General features: G+C 41.8%; 2 protein-coding genes across 5 annotated transcripts; both read right to left on the bottom strand.

Annotated features, from left to right (window-relative positions):
- Window positions 1–3,305: 3,305 nt before the first annotated feature.
- On the bottom strand, window positions 3,306–4,250 carry LOC107501880 (olfactory receptor 2W3). Its single transcript, XM_016128455.2, has one exon. It carries the CDS (start codon window positions 4,248–4,250, stop codon window positions 3,306–3,308), a length of 945 nt encoding a protein of 314 aa, XP_015983941.1.
- A 2,770-nt stretch (window positions 4,251–7,020) lies between these two features.
- TRIM58 (tripartite motif containing 58) lies at window positions 7,021–24,464 on the bottom strand. Of its 4 annotated transcripts, none has more exons than XR_004952154.1 (7): window positions 23,899–24,464; window positions 21,598–21,693; window positions 18,906–19,136; window positions 17,102–17,124; window positions 16,911–17,011; window positions 13,485–13,568; window positions 13,253–13,363 (listed from the first exon to the last, which is right to left on the bottom strand). XR_004952154.1 is itself a non-coding variant. In XM_036224962.1 (7 exons), exons 1-6 carry the CDS (start codon window positions 24,316–24,318, stop codon window positions 13,508–13,510), a joined length of 915 nt encoding a protein of 304 aa, XP_036080855.1. In that variant the 5' UTR covers window positions 24,319–24,464; the 3' UTR covers window positions 13,253–13,363; window positions 13,485–13,507. The 4 variants fall into 4 exon arrangements, 3 of the variants coding, with proteins under 3 accessions (XP_015983952.2, XP_036080856.1, XP_036080855.1); XM_036224962.1 differs by having other exon boundaries at window positions 13,485–13,551; XM_016128466.2 differs by lacking the exon at window positions 13,485–13,568 and having other exon boundaries at window positions 7,021–13,363.
- Between the last annotated feature and the right edge of the window lie 1,217 nt (window positions 24,465–25,681).

Raw genomic sequence — 25,681 nt, 5'->3', positions numbered from 1 at the left:
GATCCCTACCTGAGGGGCGTTTACCCCTGGGAGGTGATCAGTCTCCCCTTCCACCCTTAAGGTGGGCCTGTCTACCATGGGCCGCGGTCTTATGTGTCTGATGTGGATCCGCTGAATCTCCTCTCCTCACAACTCAGAGTCCAAGGGAAACAACAGAGCGGGGCCAGCTGAGCGCATCCAGGCCCAAGACCGCCCAACTGGGGCAGGCGGGGGGTGGGGGGGAGGCGTGCACCTTCTAGTTCCTCAGTTGCCTCAATCAGCATCTTGGCATTATACACAAACCAGTGGCTTCAAAGGGCCAGCGTGGTTGGGTTTCCCAGTCAGGGAACCAAAATGTTGTGGATTTTGGCCTGTGAACCCAAAAGAACCAAACGGCACTCAGTGAACTAAGAATCAAAGAAGGTTTATTTACGCCGGCGGGCTCAGAGGAGTCACTCTCCAGATTCTGAGCCCTGAACAAGGGCAGGAGGATAGATTTATACATTGATTATCCTGCATACTTGGCGGTCTTATGTTTCACGTGCGAGGAAAAGTAGTGTTCTAGGGAGAGGAGGTTGTTAAAATTCCTCCGGGACAGGGTAGACATCTTAGATTTCTTTACATTTCCCATATCAGAGAAATACCACATTTGACAATTCAGCAACTAAGAAATGTACCAACTATTGTACATGAGAAAAATTTAATGCAGGGAGGAGGCAAGTGAATTAGAAGTTTAATCAAGCCACAATCAGAGATTACAATATCCTGATCAGCCCTGCAGCCAGGCCAAGAGGACATCTTCAGAACAAAGGAAGATCTCTGCTGGGATTGCTAATAGCCCATTCTCCACACCTGTAAAAGGGAACCAGGAACCAAGAGTCATTCTCTATAGCTAAAACCATGGGGAACTGCCAGTAGGCCTTCCACTCTACATATTCTAAACCTTTTGATGCTACTCACTATTCCCCTTCCTCACATATGTCCATATCAAAGGAAATGGGTTAACAAAGTCTTTTAAACTATAAGTCACAGGAACTAAAGAATGATAAATACACTGAATTCCCTGAAGACTCTGTCCTACTTACTCTTTCCACCTCTCTCTTGGTCCTTCTCACTGTCTGCCTCTGAAAGGAGACCACACTCTGTGGAGTGTTACCCCTTTTCTAATAAACTTTCCTTTTGATTCTAACTTTGGTGCGTGTGTTGAATTCTTTCTCCACTCTCCTCCAAAGGACCCTCTTCTTTTCTCAGTGCAGGGCTTGGTCTCCCCCAATCAGGGGAATTTTCCCTGTCCTGCATCAAGGTAAGAGGTGTCCTCTCTACTCATGGAGGAAGGGGGTAGCCCCTTATGTCCAAGACAGAACATGAAGAGGAATCTGAACACAGGCCTCGCCAGGGCCCTTCTTACTATATTAGCTCATGCTCCCTTTGTCCTATTATGTTTATCTATCACTGTCCACTCTGATGCAAGACAGGGCAAATTTTCCCAAGCAAGGGGGAGACCAAGCCCTGTACTGAGAGGATAAGAGGGTCCTTTAGTGGAGAGTATAGAAAGAATTCAACACACATGCCAAAGTTAGAGAGACTCAAAGGAAAATTTATTAAAAAGGAGGTAACACTCCACAGACAGATTGTGGTCTCCTCTCAGAGGCAGAGAGTGAGAAGGACAGTAAGAGTGACAGTGACAGAGAGACAGAGTAAAGGCAGTGAAAGGGACCGTGAGACAATAGAGAGAGACATGGAAAGGCAGTAAGAAACAGAGGCGGCATGAGAGGGACAGAGTAAAGGCACTGAAAGGGACTCTGAGTGTTAGGGGAATTCAGTTTATATACCATTCTTCAGTTCCTGTGAGTTATAGTTTAAAATACTTTGTTAACCAATTTCCTTTGACATGGACATACAGTTAGGAAGAGGAATTAGTATGTAGCCTGAAAAGGTAAGAATACTAGACTGGAAAGCCTACTGGCAATTCCCAGCCTTTAACCAATAGGTTTCACCATAGTTTTAGCCATAGGGAATAACTCCTGGTTGCTGTTTCCCCTTCACAGGTATGGGGAATGGGCTGCTAGCAATCTCAGCAGAGATCTTCCTTTGTTCTGAAGGTGTCCTCCTGGCCTGGCTGCAGGGCTGATCAGGATATTGTAATCTCTGATTGTGGTTTAATTAACCTTTTAATTCTCTGGCCTCCTTACATTAACTCCTCATCAAATTTGGCATGAAAACCACTTCTTCCCGTCTTCTGTGTTATGTAAAACTTATATTAAATAAATGTGTATGCTCTTCTCCTGTTAATTCTTCCCAGTTTAATCTTCAGATCCAGACAAGGATCCTAAAAGGCTCCAGAAAAACTTCTTCATCCCCTACACTCTGGTTTCTTTTGCAAGGAATGGAAACAAATCATACTCTTTTGACATTAATTTCTAAATGCTTGAGGATTTTTGCTCTTTTATGTTTATGTAAAATAGGGGAAAAAATGAATTAGGAGTCGGACAGAACTTGGAGTAAATTGCTGGTTCCTGTTCTACTTGAGCACAAGATTTAACTTCAAAGGCTCTAGAACAACATGGGCACAAGGGGGATAACGAGGATCTTGTTGCCCTCTAACAAATGCAAAGGCTATTAGATGAATTGAGAGCAGTTGCCTCATAGCAGGGATTTCAGGTCTTCCTCACTAATAAAAGAATAATATGACTGAGAAATAATGATGCCCTAAGATCAAATGACTCACATATCATTGTTATGGGTTAACTTCTTGGTTTATCCAGAATCTTACATTAGCGTTTGTGGAAAATGCTGGAGTTTGGACACCAAATTGGAAAAGACAGATGTTGCTCTATGAAACGCTTTGGATGGGACATGGGAAACAACAGCCAGCTTGCTGCATTCCCACATTTGAGGGCTGTCGCATAAGGAAAGTAATCAAATTGCGATCATTTAGACTAAAATATGCATGAAGCTGTTCAATAATTAGAAACAAACAAACGCACACACACACAAAAAAAAAAAAAACAAGAAAAGCAAAAGCTGGTTAAGAAAGGTAGTGTCCCACTTGGCACTCAGGTGTAAACTGTGAACACTTCTCTTTGCAGCTCCTCATCTCACACTGTGCTGTAGACCTGCTGTACAGGTCACCTAGATGGTGTTTGGATGGTACATGTTGTGCAGTCCACTCATTAAACATACAGCATTGGAATTGAAACAGTCCTGTAGAAGTGCAGGAAAAGACATACACATTGGGAAGCACAATCTGACTGAATAGTCCCAGGTGTCACGAACGGCCTGCTGGAGATTACAGCCAGGCTAGGCATGCTGGCCCCCACTAGCCCTCACCCTTTCCCTACCTCTCTGTCACCTAGCAGTAGCCTCCTCAGTGCCCCCTTCACCTCTTTGTTCCTGAGTGTGTAGATAAGGGGGTTCAGGAGTGGGGTGACAATGTTGTAGAAGAGGGTGAGGAACTTGCCCTGGTCCTGGGAGGCACTGTTCCCCGGCTGCATGTACATGTAGACAATGTTTCCATAGAACAGGGAGACCACGGTGAGATGGGAGCCGCAGGTGTTGAAAGCCTTGTGCCTTCCTGAGGACGATTGGATACTTAACACAGCCCTCACGATGTGGCCGTAGGAGACCAGAATAAACACCAGAGGGGACAGCACAATGCCCACTGCCAGGACAAAGACAGTGCCCTCGATGGCAGCTGTGTTGACACAGGCCAACCGGATCAGGGCAGGCATCTCACATAGGAAGTGATCCACACTGCGGTGCCCACAGCGGGGTAGGTGTAAGGTGATTGGGGACATGGCTAAGGAGTTGGCCACCCCGCAGCCCCAGGCCACCGACACCAAGGCTAAGCAGAGGCAAGGACTCATGATCGCCATGTATTCCAGGGGCTTGCAGATGGCAACAAACCGGTCGTAGGCCATGACAGCCAGGAGCAGGCACTCCACGCCACCCAGAGCCAGAAACAGGAACAGCTGAATGGCACAGCCTGTGTAGCTGATGGTCTTGTCACGTCCACTCAGGTTGTAGAGCAGCTGGGGGATGGAGCTGGTGGTGAAGCTCAGGTCCAGGAAGGAGAGGTGGGTGAGGAAAAAGTACATAGGTGTGTGTAGGCGGGGGTCCAGCCGGGACAGCAGGATGATGGTGGTGTTGCCCACAAGGGTCAGGAGGTATGCAGTCAGGATGACCACAAACAGGATCCTCTCCAGGTGGGGGTGATCAGAGAACCCCAAAAGGATGAAATTTCCCTGGGTGCTCTCATTGGCTCCATCCATCTCTACTGTACCTGAAGAGGAAGACTGACACTAATAACAGATACAGCTGATGTACGGTATAGCACTTACACAAACCAGGCATTCTACACTTTTTATGTTCATTTACTCATTTAACACTAACAACAGTGATGTGGAGTTCACAGTCTTATTATCCTAGACTTACAGAAAAGGAAACTGAGGCAGATGTGTGTGAAGCAAACAATCATATTGTAGAAAAGGCAACTGAGGATACAGGGCTCTGAGTCCCCACCCCCTACTGCCGGCACAGCCTCTAATTCTGGTTCTTGAGACTCAAGGTCTTGAGCTCTTTGCTAAACCCAAAATGAAATCTCAAGGTAATCAAGTATAGCATTTACTCTTTCACTGAAAGACACATCTTATTCATTTGATCGTTATTTTTGAGGTAATTTTAAGGTACTCGAATAGATAAATAGTGTATGAGGCAACTAAATATTATTAAAGAAACACACACATAACATTATTCTCTCTCTCTTAATTGCATCTGGTTTTTAAGAAATAGAGTACTTTTTTCTTCCAAAGTACTATATGCTGCTTGAGGAAAATAAAATCACAAATTTGTAACATAATATAACTTTAATGCAGTAATTTTCACACGTGTGCAGAAACTCTATCAAACTGTAATCCCAAGTATTGATCAAATTCAAACACAGCAGGTCTTCAGTAACAGAGTTGGTCTCACAGACAGACATGAGGGGCTGACATCACCACCTCAGGCTGTGGCTCCAGTCTCCCCGCTGCCTTGTTACTGTCCCTTAGCCAACAAGATATAGTCAGATGTGGAAAGCTCTTTACCTTGTCATAATTTTCTCATCTCAAATAGTAATATTCAAACTACCTTATTTTATAGATATGTCTTGATATTTTTTAATATGAAAGTCGGTAAATATGAAAGTTGATATGTATGTTACAAAAAGCTTATGTGTCATACATTCAAGGAATGGGAAACCAAGCCCATGTGACTAGGCAGAGAAATTCTGAAGGGGGAAAAAAAAAACTCTAATGAGAAGAAACTAACCTTAACATATATCCAAACGTATCTTGAAAATACAATACTTAAGCCATGATAATTGGATGGGGGAGTGTGAATCACTCATTTCCTCCTTTCACCAAAACAAATAACAAATCAAATATTTAAACATTAAATAAAGAATTATGAGAAAGCATGAGAGCTGTTCTCTTGCTTTTTCCTGATGCTCTCAGATTTAGATAGACCTCATTAGGCAAGTTGCAATTCTCTAAAGCTATAAGGCAAAATGCAAATAGTTTGCATATTTTAATAAATCAATGCTATAAGAAACACTGCTAGTGAGTATAAAAAATAATTAAAATACTAGAGAAATTCAACATGATAATTAAAGGGCTTCTTTGTTTAATATGTTTTTCAAGAAATTGGCAAGAAAACATGGAACAAAATAAAAATATGTAATGACTTGAAGTAATAATTCACAAGTAAAGTAATATGAAAACATGACTTAAAAACATTAGAATTCTTCTCACTGATGATTAAAGATATAAAATTAAAATATAGATGTAAAGATATTTGCTTGTTAGATAGGTAAATATTTTTAAATGTGGTATATACAGATGTGGGAGAAGTACAGGGAAATAAGCCCATTCTCTTGACCTTTTCATAGGAATTTAAATTGGAATAGAATGTTTGGAGGGATCATAGAAAAAGATCACTGATTAAAGTGGACAATATTAAAAAACCAAGTATATATTTAAAATTGTGGAACTTATTTAATAAACAATGAACGACTACATGAGCTTGAAACAACTTCTTGGTGGAAATAAGCACATGTTTGAGTTCACTCAGATATTTTCTTCCAAAAATCATATTAATTTTAAACAAGGAGAAACCAAAATCTAATGTACAGTGAGGTTATGTATGACGTTCTCTGGTCACAAACTTTCTATGTACATATATTTACATTAAAATAGATACAATATTGAAATGTATGTGCCGAATTATTAAATGACTTACTTCTGGAGTGTGAGATGGAGTTTAAGGGGGACCTTTATTTTTACATAATCCCTTCTTAATAATAATCTATAATCATGAATTATCATGAAATTAAAAAATAACATATATACAAGTATGTTTATAGTATAATAAAATATTTAGAAAATTTTCCTGTGAATTCTTTTTTCTAAACCTGTTAATATGTCGTTTTAACTTTATTATTGCTCCTTTACAGACATCATTGTCCCATCCCCCTTAATAAATCTTTGAAAATAAACTGAACAAGGAAAATAAGCAGGAAGAAAGGCAAGAAGTTAGGAAGGAAAAAAGACTGAAAGAAATTTTCAATCACCACAATACAACCAGTGTTTTAAAGCAAACTGCTGCACAATTTCCTGGTCCAAAAAAATGTGAATTCTGCGAAATAAGAGATAAGTAGACCAAGGAGCAGGAAGGAAGAGGAATGCAGTGACAGGGCGCAGCTCCACGTGGACAGAGTAGGGTTGCAGTGACCCTTCAGGGCTGGTTTGAGGCATTTAAGAGAGAAGGTCATGCTGACACCAGCGTTTGGAAAGCAGACGGGCGGTGTCGCCGGGTCCTGCCTACCGCACACACCCCGTCGGGCGTACACGGCCTCCCCGGGGCGGGGACAGCGGACTCTGGCTCCGAGCGTTCTGGGAAGGGCGGCACTTCGTCTCCGCACGTTCCTATTCCGGGAGGCGGGCGACAGCTTCCTCTCCAGAGCCGCAGCGCTCTGGGCTCAGCCTTGCGGTGCTGCCCTGCTTCGCCCAGCGTCCCCGCAGGCCCTTCCACAACCGCCGCGAGCATCTTCGCGTCAACCCGATTGCGCGCCTGTGCTCACACGTGGCGGATTTTACTGTACGCCACGGGGCTTGTCACCATTCCACCGGTAAGAGGAGCGATGGGGCAACGTCCATCTTTTATATTTGGCACAATGGAAAAGCTAAAAAAATGGACAGTTAACTTGTTCAGTGTGGCGTCCAAGTCCCCTTTGCATAGGCAGCAAAGCTAAGGGACCGGCAGGCAGCGTCCTGCGCTAAGCCTGACAGCCCTGGGCTGGCTCAGGGTGAGGCAAGGGACCTGGCCTAGTGACGGAGAACGCACGGATTTTCTTGACTTTGCGGGCAATTGCAGACAGCAGAGCGGGGCACCTGCTGGAAGTGGACGATCGCTTTTCTACAGCGTTTGTCTCATCCGTGTACCTGGGAGTGTGCGGGCTGACAGTGCACCAGAGGTGGAGGTGTGCTGGTCACACAGTGCCAACGCCCCTTCCCCGGACACCGTTCTGACTCAGGAACACTCGCATTGGAACCACAGGTCAAAGAAATGTGTTTTTAAGTTCCTGGAGGGCAGGCGGTCCCATGATTAAAGATTTTAGTTCATTTCCAAAACATTTTTAATTTTGAATTAAAGAGGTTTAAACTCACCAAAGCTGTGGCTACAATGGCAGATGGCAGAAGCTGGGACACTTGTTTCCAGAGTGGGGAAAGGGCTACGTCTTCACAGCCAAGAGTGACACTTCCCTATTATCCCCCAGGAGGCTGATAATCCCCTTTTCAATGCTTTTTATTTTTTTTTAATGAAACTCACATCTCAGATCTCATTTCTCAGTCCTCCTGACAAACCTGTCTTTTCTTAACAAACTCCAGTACCAACACACACACAAAAAAACTTTTATTTTTGTGCTTCTTTGTACTTTGTCTCTTCAGCACTTCTATTTCTAATCTTTTAAAAATCATTTTGCCCTGGTAACTTTATTGTTTTGTTATAATTAAATAACATGAATTATGATGTATGTTTGCCTCATCGTATCTGACATAATCCTTCAACTTTCCAAATGTTCCTCATCTTCTATTTTTCTATTCCTTTGAAGCATTCTATATGGCTTTTTCATTAACAAATCAATAAAGAACTACAAACTTAAAAACTGAACTGTTGAATCCAGAAATCCACTCACCGTTTTCACGTGTGCTACCAGGTTAAAAGTCAGACATCCAGAGGCACAGATCTAGCCGAAGGACCTCCATGCAACGTCTTCTCGCTCCTGGATTCACACAGGTGTTGCACCTAGGTGTGACTGCACACACAGAGAAAATGAAGGTGCTCTCCTGTCCCTGGCCCAGCCCCTCTATAAATGAGTGGACTGTGGTATTTGTCCTGAGAGTTTTGTGGCACTTTTACCCAGTGATGCTACTCTCCCGAGGAAAGACAAGAGAAGGCCCCTGATGGTGATCTGGGTTCATCCACAGCCCCATGCTCTTGGGAAGCTTATGAAGCCACGGGGGTCATTAGTAGAGATACTGAGGTGTGCTGTGGGCATGTGTCACATCAAGCTCTCCAGTTCCCACAGGGTCCAGGCATAAAACGAGGGCCATGAGAATTTGTCCCTTGATCTAAAAAGGATTTATTAATTCATGTAAACAAAATTGGAGACTTACTTCATTGTTGTTCTATGAACATAAACACTCCTGGGCTATTTTCTCTCTTACCCTGTTTTCAAAAATTATGTGTCTAAAATATAACTGAGGCATAATCGGTTCCATCCTACCTCCTTTGTTTCCTCCTTAGATCTACTGAAAATAGAGGAAGAGTGTTTTGACATTTTTTTACTAAAAATTTTATGTATGAAAAAGAAAGAACCCATTGTCCTAGAAAGTGGAAAATGTTATAGGTGCATTGATTAGCAGAAAGTTTATTATTAATTTAAGGAGTTAACAGGGTGAATTATTTTGTTTCATTTATTTATGTAGTTTTATTTTGGGATGGAAAGGTAGATTCGGCATATGTCAATTTCTACTTTAGTTTCAAAAACTAACTAGAGAAACTGAACAAGTGTGAACCCCTGATTTAGTAGATTGTGTATATATGAATGCATTTTAAGAAGCAACTATAATATCACAGGGCTAAAATTTTAAATAATAATAACAGAGTATAAATGAATACAAATTGAGTCCTTCCACTTAGCCAGGCCACATCAGAGAATAATCAGATTTGTTTAAGTCAACTGACTAAGGAATTTGTTGAAATAATTATTTGGGTACTTTGGGTAGATTTTGTCACAGAATCAGAGTGTGAAGAGAATATTCCATGTAGGTGAGTGCATAGAATGTGGGGACTTATAGAATGTGCATTCCGTTCATATGCAGGCCACCTGCAGCCTTCCCTCTTCCTTGGAGAATGGAAGAGCAGCTCCCCAGAAACATGTGTGGAGGGTCTGTGCTTAGAGAGCAGTGGGTTTAATAAATCCCACTGTTCCCAATTTCTCTGCCCTTGGGGACACTAAAAGTTGAAATAACCACTCTAAATTTCCTTACTTCCTTCTGCCCTCTAATAAAAGTGTTTTACTTCCTATCAGTTCCACATATTACCCTCTTCCCATTCCCTTCAGGTCCCTTCCAACATGCTAGAATAATTAGCTTTTAGTTAATTCACTTCAGTTAATTCACTTTAAACAAGTTATCCAGTCTTCTGCTAAACATAGAAACTAGAATCTAATGTTAGGGGTTGACTTTTTTTAATCATTGTTCATGAATTTAACCATTCTTTATAATGATGTGTGCTAGGTAAAGAAAAAAAAAGTCCAATACATAACAATAGAGGGAAGTGATAGAAAGGAGAGTAGGCCCAAGACACCCTGTAGGGGGAGAAGGTAGCCCTGCCCTGCAGTGTGGATGAAGAACACATAAAGTATGAATCCAACTTTTTAAAAAAAAAAAAAAAAAAGGTTGTAGTCCATATAATTTTATAGAACATTTTTCATGTTTCTAGCGAGTATAAGAGAGGTGGCGTATGTCGTACGTATGAGAAAACACACGATTCAAGACATCAGTGTGTTATCACAGGGAATCAAAGCTCCAGGAGAGTCAGTGGGACCATACCTGGACATGGCAAGTCATTGTGTCACTAGAACCCATCACCTGTGCAAACTCAGCTTTCTATGTGAATTTTCTCTATACCTTAAAATTGATTTTACTCATTTAGCACTTGAAATGACTTTATTGGTCAGTGATTATCTAGTTATAAATAATAATAATGATGATACCAGTAGCATATCACATTTCACAAAACACATTCAGTGCTGTCATTTAATTGTGCACTTCCAGCAAGACAATCATTTATTGCAATGGTGCTACTCCTCTGAGTGCTAAAAGGCTTAGTCTCGCTGCTGCACTGAGGATGGATATGCAGGGGAAGATTTGTGGGGCAATTTAAGCTAAAGTTTTAGGTACATTGAGTTTAAAATGTGTATTTTGTTGGCAAGTAGACAATAGAATATAGAAGTCTGGCATTCAGGAAAAAGACGAAGAAAAAAGTAAAAAGAAGGTGAGGGAATCAATATGGATTTAGAGGACTTTACTGGTAAGGAACTCGAATTCCAGAGAAAACAACAGAGATGTTTCAGGAACTGGGAATGGAAGGATAAGTGTCACAGTAGAAGAGACACAAAGCTCTATGAATCTTACCATGCAAGGGATGGAGAAAGACTTATGTTGGTTTAATGACTAAGATAAATTCTGATAAGACACAGTGAGATGGCAGGATTTGAAGGAAATAGTGGAGACCAAGATGCTGGCTTCAGAGGCTAAGGCGGCATTTCTGGGACTCCTGGTTCATCTCCTGACATGGTAGAAGGCCTATCTGTGGGCCTCCTTCTCACCCATTAGGCTTCCTTGTCCTGACGAATGGGCGGAGTCCCTGGAAAGTGGATCTCAGACCAGAGGCTTTGTGTTACCCAGTTCCTGTGGGTAACAGGTCCTACTGCTCTGAGTATATGTTCTCAGTACAACTCCTATCACTGGGCACTGGCGCTGCCATGACTCAAGCACTCAGGTGTTAACCCCGGTGATGGAGTGGCTAACACCCAAGCATGTGCTTCTTTCCCCCAGATCACACATGGAGGAAGCCCAAGGACATGCTTGGTCTGAGAGTATTGAGAGAGATGTTATTATTGCCACTGTCCACAAATGAGAGATCAAGGGGGAGAACATTTGCTGAGGATTACACATAAGTGTATCAAACATGAATGCAGAATTCTTAGCTTAATATAGGATTCACCAATAAGGTATGTAGATCCATCTGGAAAAAGATTTTGATGAGATTGTTCCATTTTTAAAGTTATTATATTCTATATGCACCTTCAAATGTAAAACATCTAGAAAATAATGTTTAAAAACCTAGAAAGAGAAGTATGTTACTGGAAAGTATGTTATTGAAAAATAAGCAAAAGATTTTAGTAAAAAAAAAATATTCCAAGAAGAGAGAAACACCATAAAATTCCTTCTGCAGTTAAAGAGGAGAGTTAAAGTTTTGGCAGATTATTATTAATGTTTACTAAATCTACCATTAATAATAATTGTTTAGCATTTAAACACTTAGCACCGAACATTTTGGCACTTGGTTAAGCAATTATTTATTAGCTACAAATACAAAGAAAGATGGTGGCAAAGCTAGCCTTTGATGATAAGAATTTTGTTGAGAAAGTACAGAATACACATTAAAAATAAGGTAAATATTATTATTGTTTCATCATCATCATCTTTATATTGAATTTAAGTAGCAAAGTTGAATTTTAGGCAATCCTATTAATCATAACCTTAAATATTTACCAAAGCACTGTGAGCCCAATGTCATATTGCACCTTCTGTAAGTAGCCGAGACCGTTTGGGGAGCTGTATGTCTGAGCTCTGACAACTGTCAAGGGTCAAAGAACTAGTTGAATTAGAATTCTGAGAAATTTCTACTCAAAAACATATATCCACAGACAAGGGAGAAAAAGTTGCAATCCCAAAGGAGTATTGGTGTGGGTTTCAGTGGTATTAAATTCAGAGGAATGAATTTCCTAATCCTCAAAAATCTATCTCAGAATAGAGGATTTAAAAGGTAATTTAATAGAATCACAGCAGCTGTGAATCTATAAAGGGATGGTTCTGAATATATTAATCTAAAAGGAAATAGGAAGTGAAACAATAAGGATAATGCAAAAAAGTAAAGAACAAGAAAGAGGGAGAGACAGAAACAGACACAGAGGCAAAGAGACAAGAGAGAAGGGAGAGAATGAGAGAAGATTGAAAAGAAGGAGAAACACAACTGCAGTTCTGATGTAGGAATGACACTGGACAGTCCTCAGTTTAAGAACTACCATTCCTAATGGATAAGATGCAAGCAACTTGGAATAAAAGGATACAAAAGGAATGAGAAATGATAATGAATGTATAGATATCTTAGTCTAATCCAAGTTTCGTCCATTTGGAGACACGCACCAGGAAGTGTGTGGAGCTAACTAGATAAGGAGTGATGAGATTGTTCTATTTCTAATATTATGATGCTCCACAACTCTCCTCCAGGAATAAATATTTCATATATTATCTTTTGTTCCCATGGAAAAAAGTACTTAGCAACAGTGACTAAGTGCTGGCTTAAATGGGGACATCTGTTGAGATGTCCTTCACACTTGCATATCTTCCACTCCACTCCAGGAAAGCATCGCTGTGCTTAGAGTGCTTCTGGGGAACAGAATTTTAGGAATGGTCATCTCTAACGGTAGAAGAGGGATCAGGATGACCCCCAGATCCCCGGTTTCCTGATTCTGCTTCTGTCATAGGTGGCAGGACAAGAGGAGCTGTGTCACAGATGAAGAAGTAAGGTCGGAGAAGACCAGTAAACAGCTGGCTGAATGTGTAGATGTAACACCCGCTGGTGACATTATAAAAGGAGATTTCACCAGCTTCATAGTCCAAGAAAATCCCGACACAACGAGGTCGTTCCAGGTGCAGGAGGGGCACAGATGGAGAGGCAAGGACCATGTATTCATTCCCTTTCAGCAGCCACATGGCCCAGACTCCATTCTCAGGAGATGGCGTGGTTTCCCCCTTCCTTGGCATTGCGTCTTGACAGACTCCTAAACCCCACTCCGCTCTTTCCCCAACCATGACCTCCCAGTAATGCCTCCCTGATGAGAAGTTCTGCAAACCCAGTATACAGGGCCACGTGTCAAATCGCTCCGAGTTGTTGGGGACATCCCGCCACAGTTCTCCGTCCTGCACACTGCGCAGGTCAGCAGTCAAGAGGAGGCTTGGATGTGCTGTTGCAGGGTCCAGCTTTACATCAACTGGGGAAATAATTTGGGGGACATGTAAAAGCATGAAAAAGGCTGGTAAAAGCTTGATATTGAGCAGATACACCATTCTTCATTCTAACCACTCCTAGAGAAATCAAAATAAGTATTTTACCTGTGGGTTACTGAGAATCTTCCTCATCCCTTTTGGGTGTATCCCACTGCCGCCTCTACATGATCCAGGGCTCACTAGCACCCACTGAAAACACGAGCACCAACGCCATGAGACAAGGAGTACAAGACTGTTCAGCATCCTCCAATCTACACCCAAAGCACTTGGGATGCTATTAGGAGTATCATTCACATTTAAAATAAAAATTAAATACCCCCTGAGATGTATTTTTTATCTCAAAAACTATAGGATAATTTTGTTAATACTAAATCCATCACTTTCAAGGCCATGTTTCTGTGGTAGACAGAATTCAGAGACAGCTTCCATACCCCTCAGACCCTGGTGGCATTTTCATAATGCTGTTATGGCTCATGACAAGAGTGGGGTCTATCTGGGTCGAATATAATCACATCAACCTCTTTAAAATCAAAAAGTTTTCTCCAGTTATTGGGCTGGTGGCAGAAGAGAAAGTCAAGGAGATTTGTATTTGATTTTTCACCCTGACTTTAAAGATGCAGGGCATGCCCCATGAAGAAAAAGGCAGGTGACCTTCAGCTGACAGTCAGTAAGAAAATGGAAACCTCAGTCGCACAGCCTCGTGGCAATGTGTGATGCTAACAACCTGAATAAGCTTGGAAGTGCTATTTCCCCACGCCATTCATGGAAGCCTAGTCTGGCCAACAACTTGTGTTGATCTTGTGAAACCCTAAGCAGAGAAGCCAGCCTATCCTACCTGAGGGTCTGATCTACAGAACTTTGAGCTAATGAATAGCTGTGATTTTAAGCAGCTAAGTCTGTGGCAATTCATTACACAGCAATAAGAAAGTAATGCTGATACTGTGAAATCCCAGGGCAATTGACCTGAAATTTTACTTATACACACAATTAACGAGAACATCTACATGTGAAACCTACACGCAAAAGAAAGATATAAAATATTTGATGTCTTCTCTTTACAATCAAAAAAAGGAAATTTCATTAATATAGTCATATTTTTAATATCATAATATCAAATACCACTATTACGACTACTGTTCTTATTTGTCTCTAAGTCACTTCTAGTGATGTTTTATTGATACCCACACCTGAGTGGGTCACTCATGTAGCACATCATCTATGCTGACTCATGTAACCACCCTCTAGGTGGCCAGTATCACCCCCACATTATAGATGAGGACATTCAGAGTCACAGAGTTTATGTAATTTCCCCAAACTCTAGAAATTGTAAATAACAGGGATGGAAATATGGGTCTCTGTAGGGTTGTTTCAGCCTATTAACATGATAGGTCTTCCCACATCATTCTTGCTTCTGGGTACTTCTGTGTTCCATTTACAAGAAAATAAATCTGTGAAGTGGTTTTTAATAAAGTCCATCTCCAGTTCCTCTCTTTACCCCTTCTCTTTTAAACTCAATCACCATAGCCAAACAACACCCTAACAATCCTGGTCTCCTTGCCTGCATTCTCTTCTCCATCCCAGCAATGGCTTCAGAGCTGAGATCTCTGTTCTTTTTCTCAGCTCAGTGCATTCTGGGCTGGATGCCTCAGTGCTTTAGTGACATTCCAACCATATGCTAACTGATTCTAAATGCATTTCTCCAGCCTAAACCTTTCTCCTCAAAATCCATATTTGTGAATTCATCAGATGACATGATATCGACATTTGGATAGTGAACATTCTTCACAACATTGTCCAAAACTCCAGCTTCCTTCCTGTCTTACCTGCAGATGTACCCATCAATGTAAACGGCAACATTATTATATCAATTTTGGAGATTTAAACCTGGAAACCACTCCCCTTCTCTGACACCTGAGCGGCAAGTCTTCCCAGCTCTGTCTTCAAAATATACGAAAATTCTCTCCATTCTCAGCACCTCCACTACCAGCATAATGGTTCAATTCATAATCATTTCTGACTGAATTATTGCCAAGACCCTAACTGCTTTTTCCACTTCAAACCTTTCTCCTCTGTAATTGATTCTCAATCAACCCCACAAAATATTAACCCAATCGTGCTATTTCTTCATGTACAACTGTTTATTGACCTCCTGTTTCACTCAGAGGTAAAGCATTCTGTTTAGTGGCCTGCGCTCAGTGTCTTGCACTGCAGGCTTGGCCATCACAGCCTGGGCCTCCTCAGAGCTCCTGGACACCTCCCATAATCCTTCTCTGGAACACCCTCCTCCAGATCTGATATCTGCTGTCTACCCTCTACTGGGTGAGGTCTTCCCTATCACAAAATTCAAAATCCCCATAACTTCTGGTTATCCTCATACTTTATGCCTTTTTTCAATATCCTGTGTCATCTAATGTTTTCTGTATATTGCATAATGTAACTAAATATTTGCAGCAAGAAGCTATGAATCTGTAGGATTTTGTTGTTGTTCAGTGCTATATTCCAATGTTTAGAAAAGTAGCATAAAGTACTATTTATTGAAATGATTGATTACTTAATGCAGTAAATGTAATTGGAAATTTGAGGACACAGATTCTGAAAGTGTAATAACTTGCAGCAATTTATGCAGTTCTTATACATTCATCTGTCTATCAGAATATGGATTAAATCATTGAACAAGACTGATAAAGACAGGTTTTCTCATTATGGGACAAAGTTGTTTCCCATTAAGTAGTGAAACCACTATGTTGTATAATGTAAGTCACAGTGTATTTTCATTGCTTGGGATAAGTTGGATTAAAAAAAAAAGAAATATAAAAAGCCAGGAACATTCAGTCAGTTATTTTTATGTGGCTTTTTAAACTCTCTAATTTAAGCAACTCACCACATTGACATAATAAAATAAATCAAACTTATTATTTGATACTCTTTAATGCTTTCATATTATTGTTTTTTGTTTTGTTTTCAAATGCATTTCATTTAGTCCTTCAAATATTACTCTTTTTAGCATTTTATAAACAAGGAAAAATATTTTTTGGAACTAATGTTACTCATGTGACAGCTGATAAGCCCACTGTTCTAATCAAATGCAGTTTATATGGGTGTCCAGGACGCTGAGGTTCTTCAGCACTGATCACATGGATTCCAGCCCCCTTTTTACTAGGCACAGTGCTCTCTCCCCTCCCCCTATTGTTTACCTTTGCCATGAGACCCCCCCCCCCACCTGTAACTTCTACTGGAAGCCTGTGCATCACCTCAGCACAGGCTCAGCAGCTGTGTGTGGCTCATGGTGACCTTTTTCCACCCATGGCTACCAGCCAAGGGAAGGAGCTATACTCTATCTGCAGGTCCAAGAATGAGATTGATGTGAAACAGAAGTCTCTGCAACCCAGTAATAAACTAAAAACATGATCTCAAAATAAAACTTTGATGATTCTACTCATCAAACTTTGGGTTCTGCTTAGTATTGCACTTACTGGTGCAGGGACAGCCAGGTCCCAGGCACCACAATCCCCATGCTAAGATGCAGCCTACCTTGGAACTTCCTCAGCATCTCTCTCATTCCAGGGATGCGGCACCGTGTCTTCAGTTCCATAGGGATGGTCTCTGGTTCCAGCCGTGGGACACTCTTACTTCTGAGAAGAGCACAGAACCCAGAGCTTTCAGGCCCCCGCCAACCTCCTAGCCTCTCCCAACCCATCCTCTGCTTTGGAAGGCAAACATACCGGCTCAGGGCTCCCTGCACACCCTGAAAGTGAAAGAAAAATGGAATCAGGTGTAAGACCCCTGAGCTGCTTTTGACAGACATGGAACAAACCATGAACATCTCTTTAGGAATTATTGGAAATTGTAAATGATTACGGTAAAGAATAGGAGACATGAATCTCTCTTTAAAAAGCCAAAAATAGGCTGTTGTTGAATTTTCTCATGAATTTAAAATAATAGAATCAGTTTGTCTCTATTAGAATAGAATTAGACTGCATGAAATTTTGGTTTATACCCATGATATCTACTAGTTTAACTATTTTCCAAACTTATAATTGGTATTTGGATGTTTTAAGAGTTACATTTTGCAACAAATGTAGGTGCAGTTAGGGTAAAAACAGATCTTGAATATCCACAGAATTTATATGAGAAATAGTGAAAGATGTAGACATAAAATGTTACTCTCAATATCTCTATAAGAAACCCCCAGATTCCTCATTCTTTGAACCATCACACCATATCTATAGACTCATATGTGAGTAGGTTACATAAGTGGATAAAAATGGAAGTCATCCATATCTAGCAACATTTTATCTCAAGGTAGATTATTAAATAAGTCAGCTGTATTACATTTCTCTTCTCCCTCTAAAGATAATCACCTATCAGATTAATCATTATAAAGCAGAGAAATGATTAATTTTACTTTTCATGGGACTGGCAGGCCTTGGTATTAACCATGGGGTATAAAATGTAGCTTATTGGTACTGGGGAATAAAGAGAAAGGTAAGGATAAAAATAAAAATAAATTATTTGAGTATATTCTCCCTAAGGGTTGTTTAAAAATAAATCTTTAAAATATTTATTTGGTGCTAATGAATGCTCATTTAAAATAAGTTGTGTTTTGAGATATGATAAATAATGATTGTTACTGAAAATGCTGAAGAATACTGAAGTTCTTGTGTTTATTTACTGTCTGAAATTTTTTTTTAAAAAAATCCCCTTCTGACTCTTAGTTTGCTCGCAAGGAAAAATGTATAGCAACAGCAACAGCAACAACATTTTTTTTTTTTACTTATAAACATCTTGAAAACAAAATGGGACAAATTAAATAAAATGCTTTGTAAATCCCTTCATTTAATGACCACTGGGTAACCAGTGCCCTTAAATCACTGTACTTGTCTGAGGATGCCAATTAGTTTAGAAACCATGAATGAGTACTGAGAATGAGCTAAAATAAAGTGTGCTCAGAGACTTTCTGTCATCATGATATGCATCCACTAGGGACAACATTTCTGATTCACTGGGATTAAAAACAAGTATCTCCTTCTACCTTCTGTTTGTCTATTCAATAACCCCATGTAGGTTGTATGCTTCCTTCATGCTGTGCCTGGAGTAGGCTTGTGAGATAGGTAAGGAATTAGCATTTGCATTAAATTTTAACATGAAAATTCTTAGCCGTACAATTTAAAATTAATTTATTTGTTTGTTTGTTTGGCTGTTTGGCTGTTTCTTGAGACAGGTTACCAAAGACTTTTTGGATTGGCCATTACTAAATATAGCAATGTAGTCATCGATAGGTTGACTGTGAGGTTTTCTGAAGTGTTTTTCAGCCAACATAATGTAGGTTGCCCTTTTCCTGTTTAATTTTATATAAATCATCCAATTAATTTTAATGTTTAAAAACGTTTAAGCTTTTCTCTTTACTGGGCACCCTTTTAGATGCTTCTGTAAGGTCCCTCTGATGGAGACACTGTCCTAGTAAGTTCTGGATGTCCTACCCCTCAAGAGTAGTCTACAGGCAGCTGCCTGTCTCCTTGGCCTCACCTCCAGCAGCTCCAGGGCTGGGCGTTGGCATCTGTCCTCCAGCTCCTCAGCCAGCTCCTTCAGGGCCCGGCTTTGCTGGCCCAACCGGCTCTTGCTGTCCCGCAGCCTCTGCAGGGTGGCCCTCTCCTCCTGCTCCAGCCTCCGTAGCTGCAGCTGCTCCTCCTGGGCCAGGAGGCCACGGTACTTCTCAAACTCCAGCCTGAAGCGCTGCCTCTGCATTTCCACCTTCTCCTGGAGTGACACCGAGAACGCCAGAATGGGACGCAGTGCCTGGCTGCCGCCCTCATAGACTGTGGGGAGGCTGGACAGGCCAGGTCTGCATGAGTTCAGCGGCTGCACCCTGTGAACTTACCAGCTGCATTTGAAAAATGCACGCAGAAACCAGACGCCACTTACATGAGTGGTGGCCTGGCAAAGCTATCAAGCTGAGAGTTTAAGAAAAACTGTTGGATTCGAACTTGGAGACAATGTACTTTTACATTCAAGTTTCAGCACCATATATAGAATGTGGGAACAGAGCAGTGTGGGCCTTAGAATTAAAAGCTACTGAGTCCTTAAGCAGAGCCATCAACATAGAACAGTCTCACAACAGAAGCTAAAATTCGCTCTTAGAGGAATCGCCCTTGTAGAAACAACTGAATTAAGAAGAGCGATTAGAGAGGCCTGGGTTTGTAAACGTGAATAAGAAAAGGCTTAGAGATGAGAGAATGTGCACATTCTTTCCAGCAGGTGACCGTGGAGCCCTGAGGCGAGTGCCCTCTATACAGCCAGGAAAGGGCTAAGCTGTCCTCTGAACCAGAACCAACATTAGGGTGAGCTCCATGGAATTACTCTGCTTTCTACCCAAATCTCACAGCTACAACTTTTGAATAGACTGAAGGAGCATACTCTGACACAGCATTATTCTATCTAAAATCTGACATTAAAGAGACTGGTATGTGAAAAACTATCTCTAAACTGAGTCCTAAATTGTTCTCCCACAGTCTCTCGGCATTTGGATTCTGTAGCCCATGTTTAAACATATAGCATGGGTTGATGAAAGAGCATAAGCTGTCACCTTTAATAAATCAACAGTAGTTCTCCTCAAATCCCATAGGACTCATGTGCACATTCTCTGACTCCGAGCTTTTTCTTATTCATGTTTACAAACCCAGGCCTCTCTAATCTCTCTTCATAATTCAGTTGTTTCCACAAGTGTTCATTCTAGTGACACAATTTCCAATCTCCACTTCATCCTACTACTTTCTAAGCCACTAAATTCAAATAATCCTCACCTCTTTAAAATGAACCAGCTCTGAATTCCATAATGTAATCTGAGAATACAACTCATGTAATTCTCTCCCATGTATGAGGTTGCTGAGGGGTGGGGCTGACAACTCTGTCACTGAAAAGGTATATGGTCATATGCAGGGTGTGAAAGTGGGGTTGGGGGCAACTCACCTTTCCCTCACATCATCCTTTTCACTACTACAATTATGTCTACAGATACAGGAAGGAGGAAGGTTTTTGTAGAATTTACAGGTTATTTTATCAAACCTGAGCCTATTGTATTTCGCTCACATGGACACTTTCTCAGCGGTAAAGATCATGAGCTTTACTTGGCTTAGAACAGGAATCCTAGCATTTTTTCCACTTTAGAATAACCAGTGGAGGTTTTAAAAAACATAGGACTGAGGTCTTGATGTGGAGTTTCTGATTTGTATGTCTGTGGTCAGGTCAGGATTGAAAATAATTGACTTGGGTTATTAACCTAAAAAGAAGAAAACGTATCAATAAATGTTTAGCATCGCATATAAATACATAACTATGGAAAACATAAGACATCACAGAAGAAAAATACAGCAAAAGTGGTCCTTATGGAAATATCTGTCTGAGGATATAGTATAAGACCACATTTTCAAGAAAAGAAGAAGGAACGAATTAGAAAAAACATAGAAAACAATGTAGAAGATGGGGTATTTGGAGGACAAAAAATTGTAATATTCTATAAAATAAGGCCTCTACATGGTATATAATTTTAAAAAATATTACATTTCTTATATAGTTTCTATATATAGTTTCTCAATCTACACAGACGCTGTTTGACCAGATGATTCTTTGTTGTGAAAATTGGGGGTGAGGGTGCTATCCTATGCATCGTAAGGTGTTGAGCATTCCTGGCTTCTACTCATTATATGCCAGTAGCATACCCACTCATCCCTGGTTGTGATAAGAAGAAATATCTACAGATATAGCAAAATGTCCATTGAATGGCAAAACTGCCCCAGACAGTATGTCTGGAAGGAGGCTAAAAGTCCAGTCACCCTCCTCAGTGTAAGATGGATCCCTTCTAGCTGAATGACATCTACATCAATGCTATGAAATGTTTATTATTCATTCATCCAACAAATACATTTGCAAGATCATAGTGGCAGTCTGAGACTCTGCCCTAGATACCAGGAATGCAGCTGTGAGTTATGGAAAGATCAACACGGGCAAAGCTGTTTTTGTGACTCAGGGTATGGTAGTGTCAGGGATAATAACACGGATATCTAACAACCTGAGGGGGTGAGATTATTCAGGATGACATGGAGGTGTTTTTCTTGGGCACACGTGTAGCTGAAACAACTGTATTGGACAGAGAGATGGCTGGATGACCCCAATTTGGATCCTTCAGACAGACATGCCTCTTGAAGCCCCAATATTCCCATACCTTCCAAATGACAGTTTTCTTCCCCACGTTGGCCTCCTGTGTCAGAGTCTCCTCCATCTCTTTTCTCACTAGCTCCAGGGCCATCCGGAGCTTTGCCTGTTTGGGAAGATACACAGAAACCATGCCAGGAGCTCTTCTTCAGCACCTAATGCTGACAAGGTGTGTCAGGAGCTATGACAATCACCTAAAACAGGCCCTGGATGTACAAATATGTCCAACCTCACTAATAACTAAATTAAACATAAATATACTTTAACATGTTAATACTAGACATAATCAAAGATTTATCTAAACATACATTCATCATGGCATCATTTAAAATGGTAAAACTATAACTGACCAACATGTTAAAACTAGGCGATGAGATGATTTTATTTTATATTAAAGGATAAAATTAAAGTGCTGCAGAATATTTAATAAAAATTTCTCACAATTATAAAGTCAATTAAAATAAGTAAATTTTATGTACTGTGACACCAATTTTTTAAAAAAGTGGTTGTGATGAATATATAAAACTTGGCGGAGGTCAATGAAAATGTTCAATACATAAAATTTCATCTACTAGTGCTTGGTTAAAAAGCAGTGCTATTCTTTACATCTATAGATTTCAATTTCTTAAAATTACTTATTATTTTATAATCTGAAAAGTGTTTATTATTATTAAGCCAGAAGAAACTATGTGAATTGGCATTTATTCAATGCAAAAGAAATTCAGGTTGTAAATTTTACAAGGAGCAAAAATACAGTGAAAACCAAAGCTCCTTTCAACCCTAGGCCCTTTGCTAGAGGAAAACATATACTTTATTTACAGAGAACACACACAAAGATACACATACACACACATTTTAAACCCCACCTGAAGTCATTCCCAAGTCCTATACACCAATTCTTTTAAAAAGAGAATATTATAATGTAATGCTCACAAAATAGCAGTGGGATTCATGAGGATTTAACATGATGACGGAAGTGGCATTTAATTTAGAGTTTGCAAAGAACAGAACAAGTTGACACTTGTAGATGGAGAAAAACTCCCTCAGATAGAAGTTATGAACAAAAACAAGGTGACTACGGTGTGGTGTGCTTGGGGACAAGTGATTAGGCTAATTTTGCTGGATCTCATGGCTGGTTAAGATAACAGCTGTAGAAACAGAACATAGGACCCTCACAAGTCTAGACTGACAGGCTAAGAAGCTCAGTAGATACTTATTTGGTTTTAATTGCAAGACTACTAAAATATAGAGAACTTCTCTAGAAATATTTTATCAGCCATACTCTGTATGGTACTTTTAGGATAAAAAGGTGCCAGAAACATTTTGCAATAATCTAGGTAGAAAATAGCTAGCACCTGACTTTTATAGATGACAACAGAAATCAAAAAGAAAAACTGAGACATATTTCCAAGTAGGTCCAGAGGGAAGTCAAGGGGATAAATGTCTCAAACCTTGATTTAAAATAATAAAACAAAGATTTAAAATAATGAAAAATTTAAGAAAGTTAATATTTGCAATTTATTTCATTGTGATAGTACTTCAGATAAATATGTCAGTAAATAAGACTTGACTTTCGTCGTGCTGGTAGCTGTTCCAGAGCTGTAAATTTAAATGTATAGAATACTTCCAAAAACATCTAAGAGCACCAGCATACTCACAGATGTGCCTTCTGGAGCAAAACTCATAGGAGGCACCTCATCACTGAAGATACTCATATCCTAAGTCCCCAAATATGAGTTGAACAAAGACATGATCTGTGCACTTAGCCCCTGGATTCCTACTTCAGAGCCGTGTGACCACTGAGGTCCTATTTCTAAATAATGCTTTAACCCGAGGGTCGAGGGTCCTTTTGGTAACAATATGGATTAACGTAAACACTACGCAAAAGCAAAGCATTATATCAGTGTTAGTTGTTAGGAGCATTTACCATAAAGATGCACACCTGTAACCAAGAACCAACACACCTGTAACCAAGAACCAAGTGGAGGACACAGCCCGTCATACAATATTCTAGCTGTGGGACTCAGAGCATCGGAAAACGAGACCAGCAGGAAAGCAAAGGGCCAGGGAAGGCTACCTGGGCGGGAAACACTATCCAGAGCGGGACTGCCAGGAGCAAATGCATGGAGCCCGGACCTGAGTGCGCGCTGTGACCGGGGCGGGGCGAGGGGCGGGGAGAGCAGGTGGGGGAAACATCCAGACCAGGTGCTGGCGTGTGGCCTTGTGTGTAGGCAACTCACCGAACACCTGCGCTCAGCGCGCTCCCGTCAGAGGATACGTGAGCGCCGCCCGCCTGCGGAGCGCGGCTCACCTGGTGGCGCTGGGCAGCCTCCTGCAGCGGTGCGGTGCGGTGGCCCCTGTGCTCGGGTGCGGTGTCGCACACCCAGCACAGCGCCGTCTGATCGTCCTCGCAGAAGCAGCTCAGCTCCTGGCCGTGGCGCGCGCACAGCGCCCTGGTCGACCCCGCGCCCAGCCCCAGCTGCCGCACGCCATCCACTAGGCTGGCTAGCTGCCGGTTGGGCCGGAAGCCCTCCCGCGAGAAGGGCCCGCGGCACTGCGGACATGCGTACAGGCCGTCTTGCGCGCTGTCCGACTTGTCGCAGAACTCGGAGATGCAGCGCAGGCAGAAGCTGTGGCCGCAGTCCACGCTGACTGGCTCCTGTAGGAAGTCCAGGCACACAGGGCACCGCGCCTCCTCTCGTAGCCGCTGCCCGGGAGCCCCCGCGGCCATGCCTGCAGGCCGTGCTGTCTCTGTCCTGGTCTGTGCTGGGAAGGGACCCTGCCTGAGGGCCTGGTCATGGCTGGTCTTATCAACAGGCTCAAGTTCAGGATGCCAAAGGAACCACTCCCAGGGAGAAATGACAGCACAGAGGCCCCTGGCTGTCAGGGTAAATTAGCACCCTAGCCACCCTGCACCTCCACCCCAGGCCTCCGGGTAACTGTACATTTCTAAGTGGAGCCAGTTGCTTTGCTCCTTGAGGAGCCTCTGCTGTTTCAACCGCCAAGAAAGGCGCAGAGGAGCTCTTTCCACCACGTTCTGTGCTGCCCTGTGGCCTTCTCATCCTTTATGCATAAAGATTTCTTTAAATCCTTTTCTAATTCTCCATTTTTCTACCCCCGTTAATTAGCTCAGGACAAAGAAATGAGTAGATTAGTTGAAGGGAACCTGCCTGAGTAGACATGTGTGATAACAGGCCTGCAGCCCAGCAACAACTCAGAACACTTGGATATACATCTGGCTCCATTCAGAAAGGGTCCTGTAAGGACTGCTCAAGGGTTATGATTGTTCCAAAGCCTATTTCAGAGGTGACAATGCTGCAGGCAAATGCATTTGTCAAAAGGAACACTCAGACAGAACCCATCAGTGCCGCCGTTCCTGCGACATGGGGACACTGAGAAAGACACAGAAGAGGCAGGGATATTTGAGAGGATGGGATCCCCACCCAGAATGAATATGGTGAGGTGATCAGGTCACTGGAAAGTGGACGAGCGGGAGTTTCTGCCAGCCAAGCAATGTGCAATTTCCCTTTCGTTGACTTTGAAGTGATAGTGGACATGTTTGTGGCATATCGTCCACTCCGTCAGCACACGAGTGCTGGTAGCTGGGGCCTCAGACATAAGGAACACGGCCCAGTTCTCAAGGAGCCTTGAATCTGTCAGACCTGATAGGATTGCAAACTAACAACTGGGAAAAGGACACACAGCTGCTGCAAGAGTATAATGGAAGAATCTAAACCAGCCAGGGGGCAGGTTGGGCGTTGGAGTCTTGGAACTAATGCCTGATCCTGCCACCTGATCCTGCCAGGTGAGCACAAGCCGAAGTGTGAGAGACCTGACAAGGAGAACAGTGAGAAGGCACAGAGCACAAGAGCCGGGGTAGAGGAGTGCTTGTGGTGGAGGGGTGGTGTCAGCAGATGGGGATGAGTGGCTGCAGATAAAGTTCCAGTGAGAGGCGGGGTCAGATGACTCAGGTCCTTGAGGCTCCCATGTGAGGCTTCTGGGTCCTTATTCTATGGACTCGGCCTTGGAACTTTGGTAGAGGGCAGAGTCTAAAGGTTTTGAGACCTTCTGCCTAAAGGTTAGGTGACTGATGA

The sequence above is a fragment of the Rousettus aegyptiacus genome, unplaced genomic scaffold (assembly GCF_014176215.1).
Source record: "Rousettus aegyptiacus isolate mRouAeg1 unplaced genomic scaffold, mRouAeg1.p scaffold_m13_p_7, whole genome shotgun sequence".
Lineage (NCBI taxonomy): Eukaryota > Metazoa > Chordata > Mammalia > Chiroptera > Pteropodidae > Rousettus > Rousettus aegyptiacus.
Note: the sequence above shows the minus strand (reverse complement) of the source record. Positions and strands in the feature narration are given on the sequence as shown.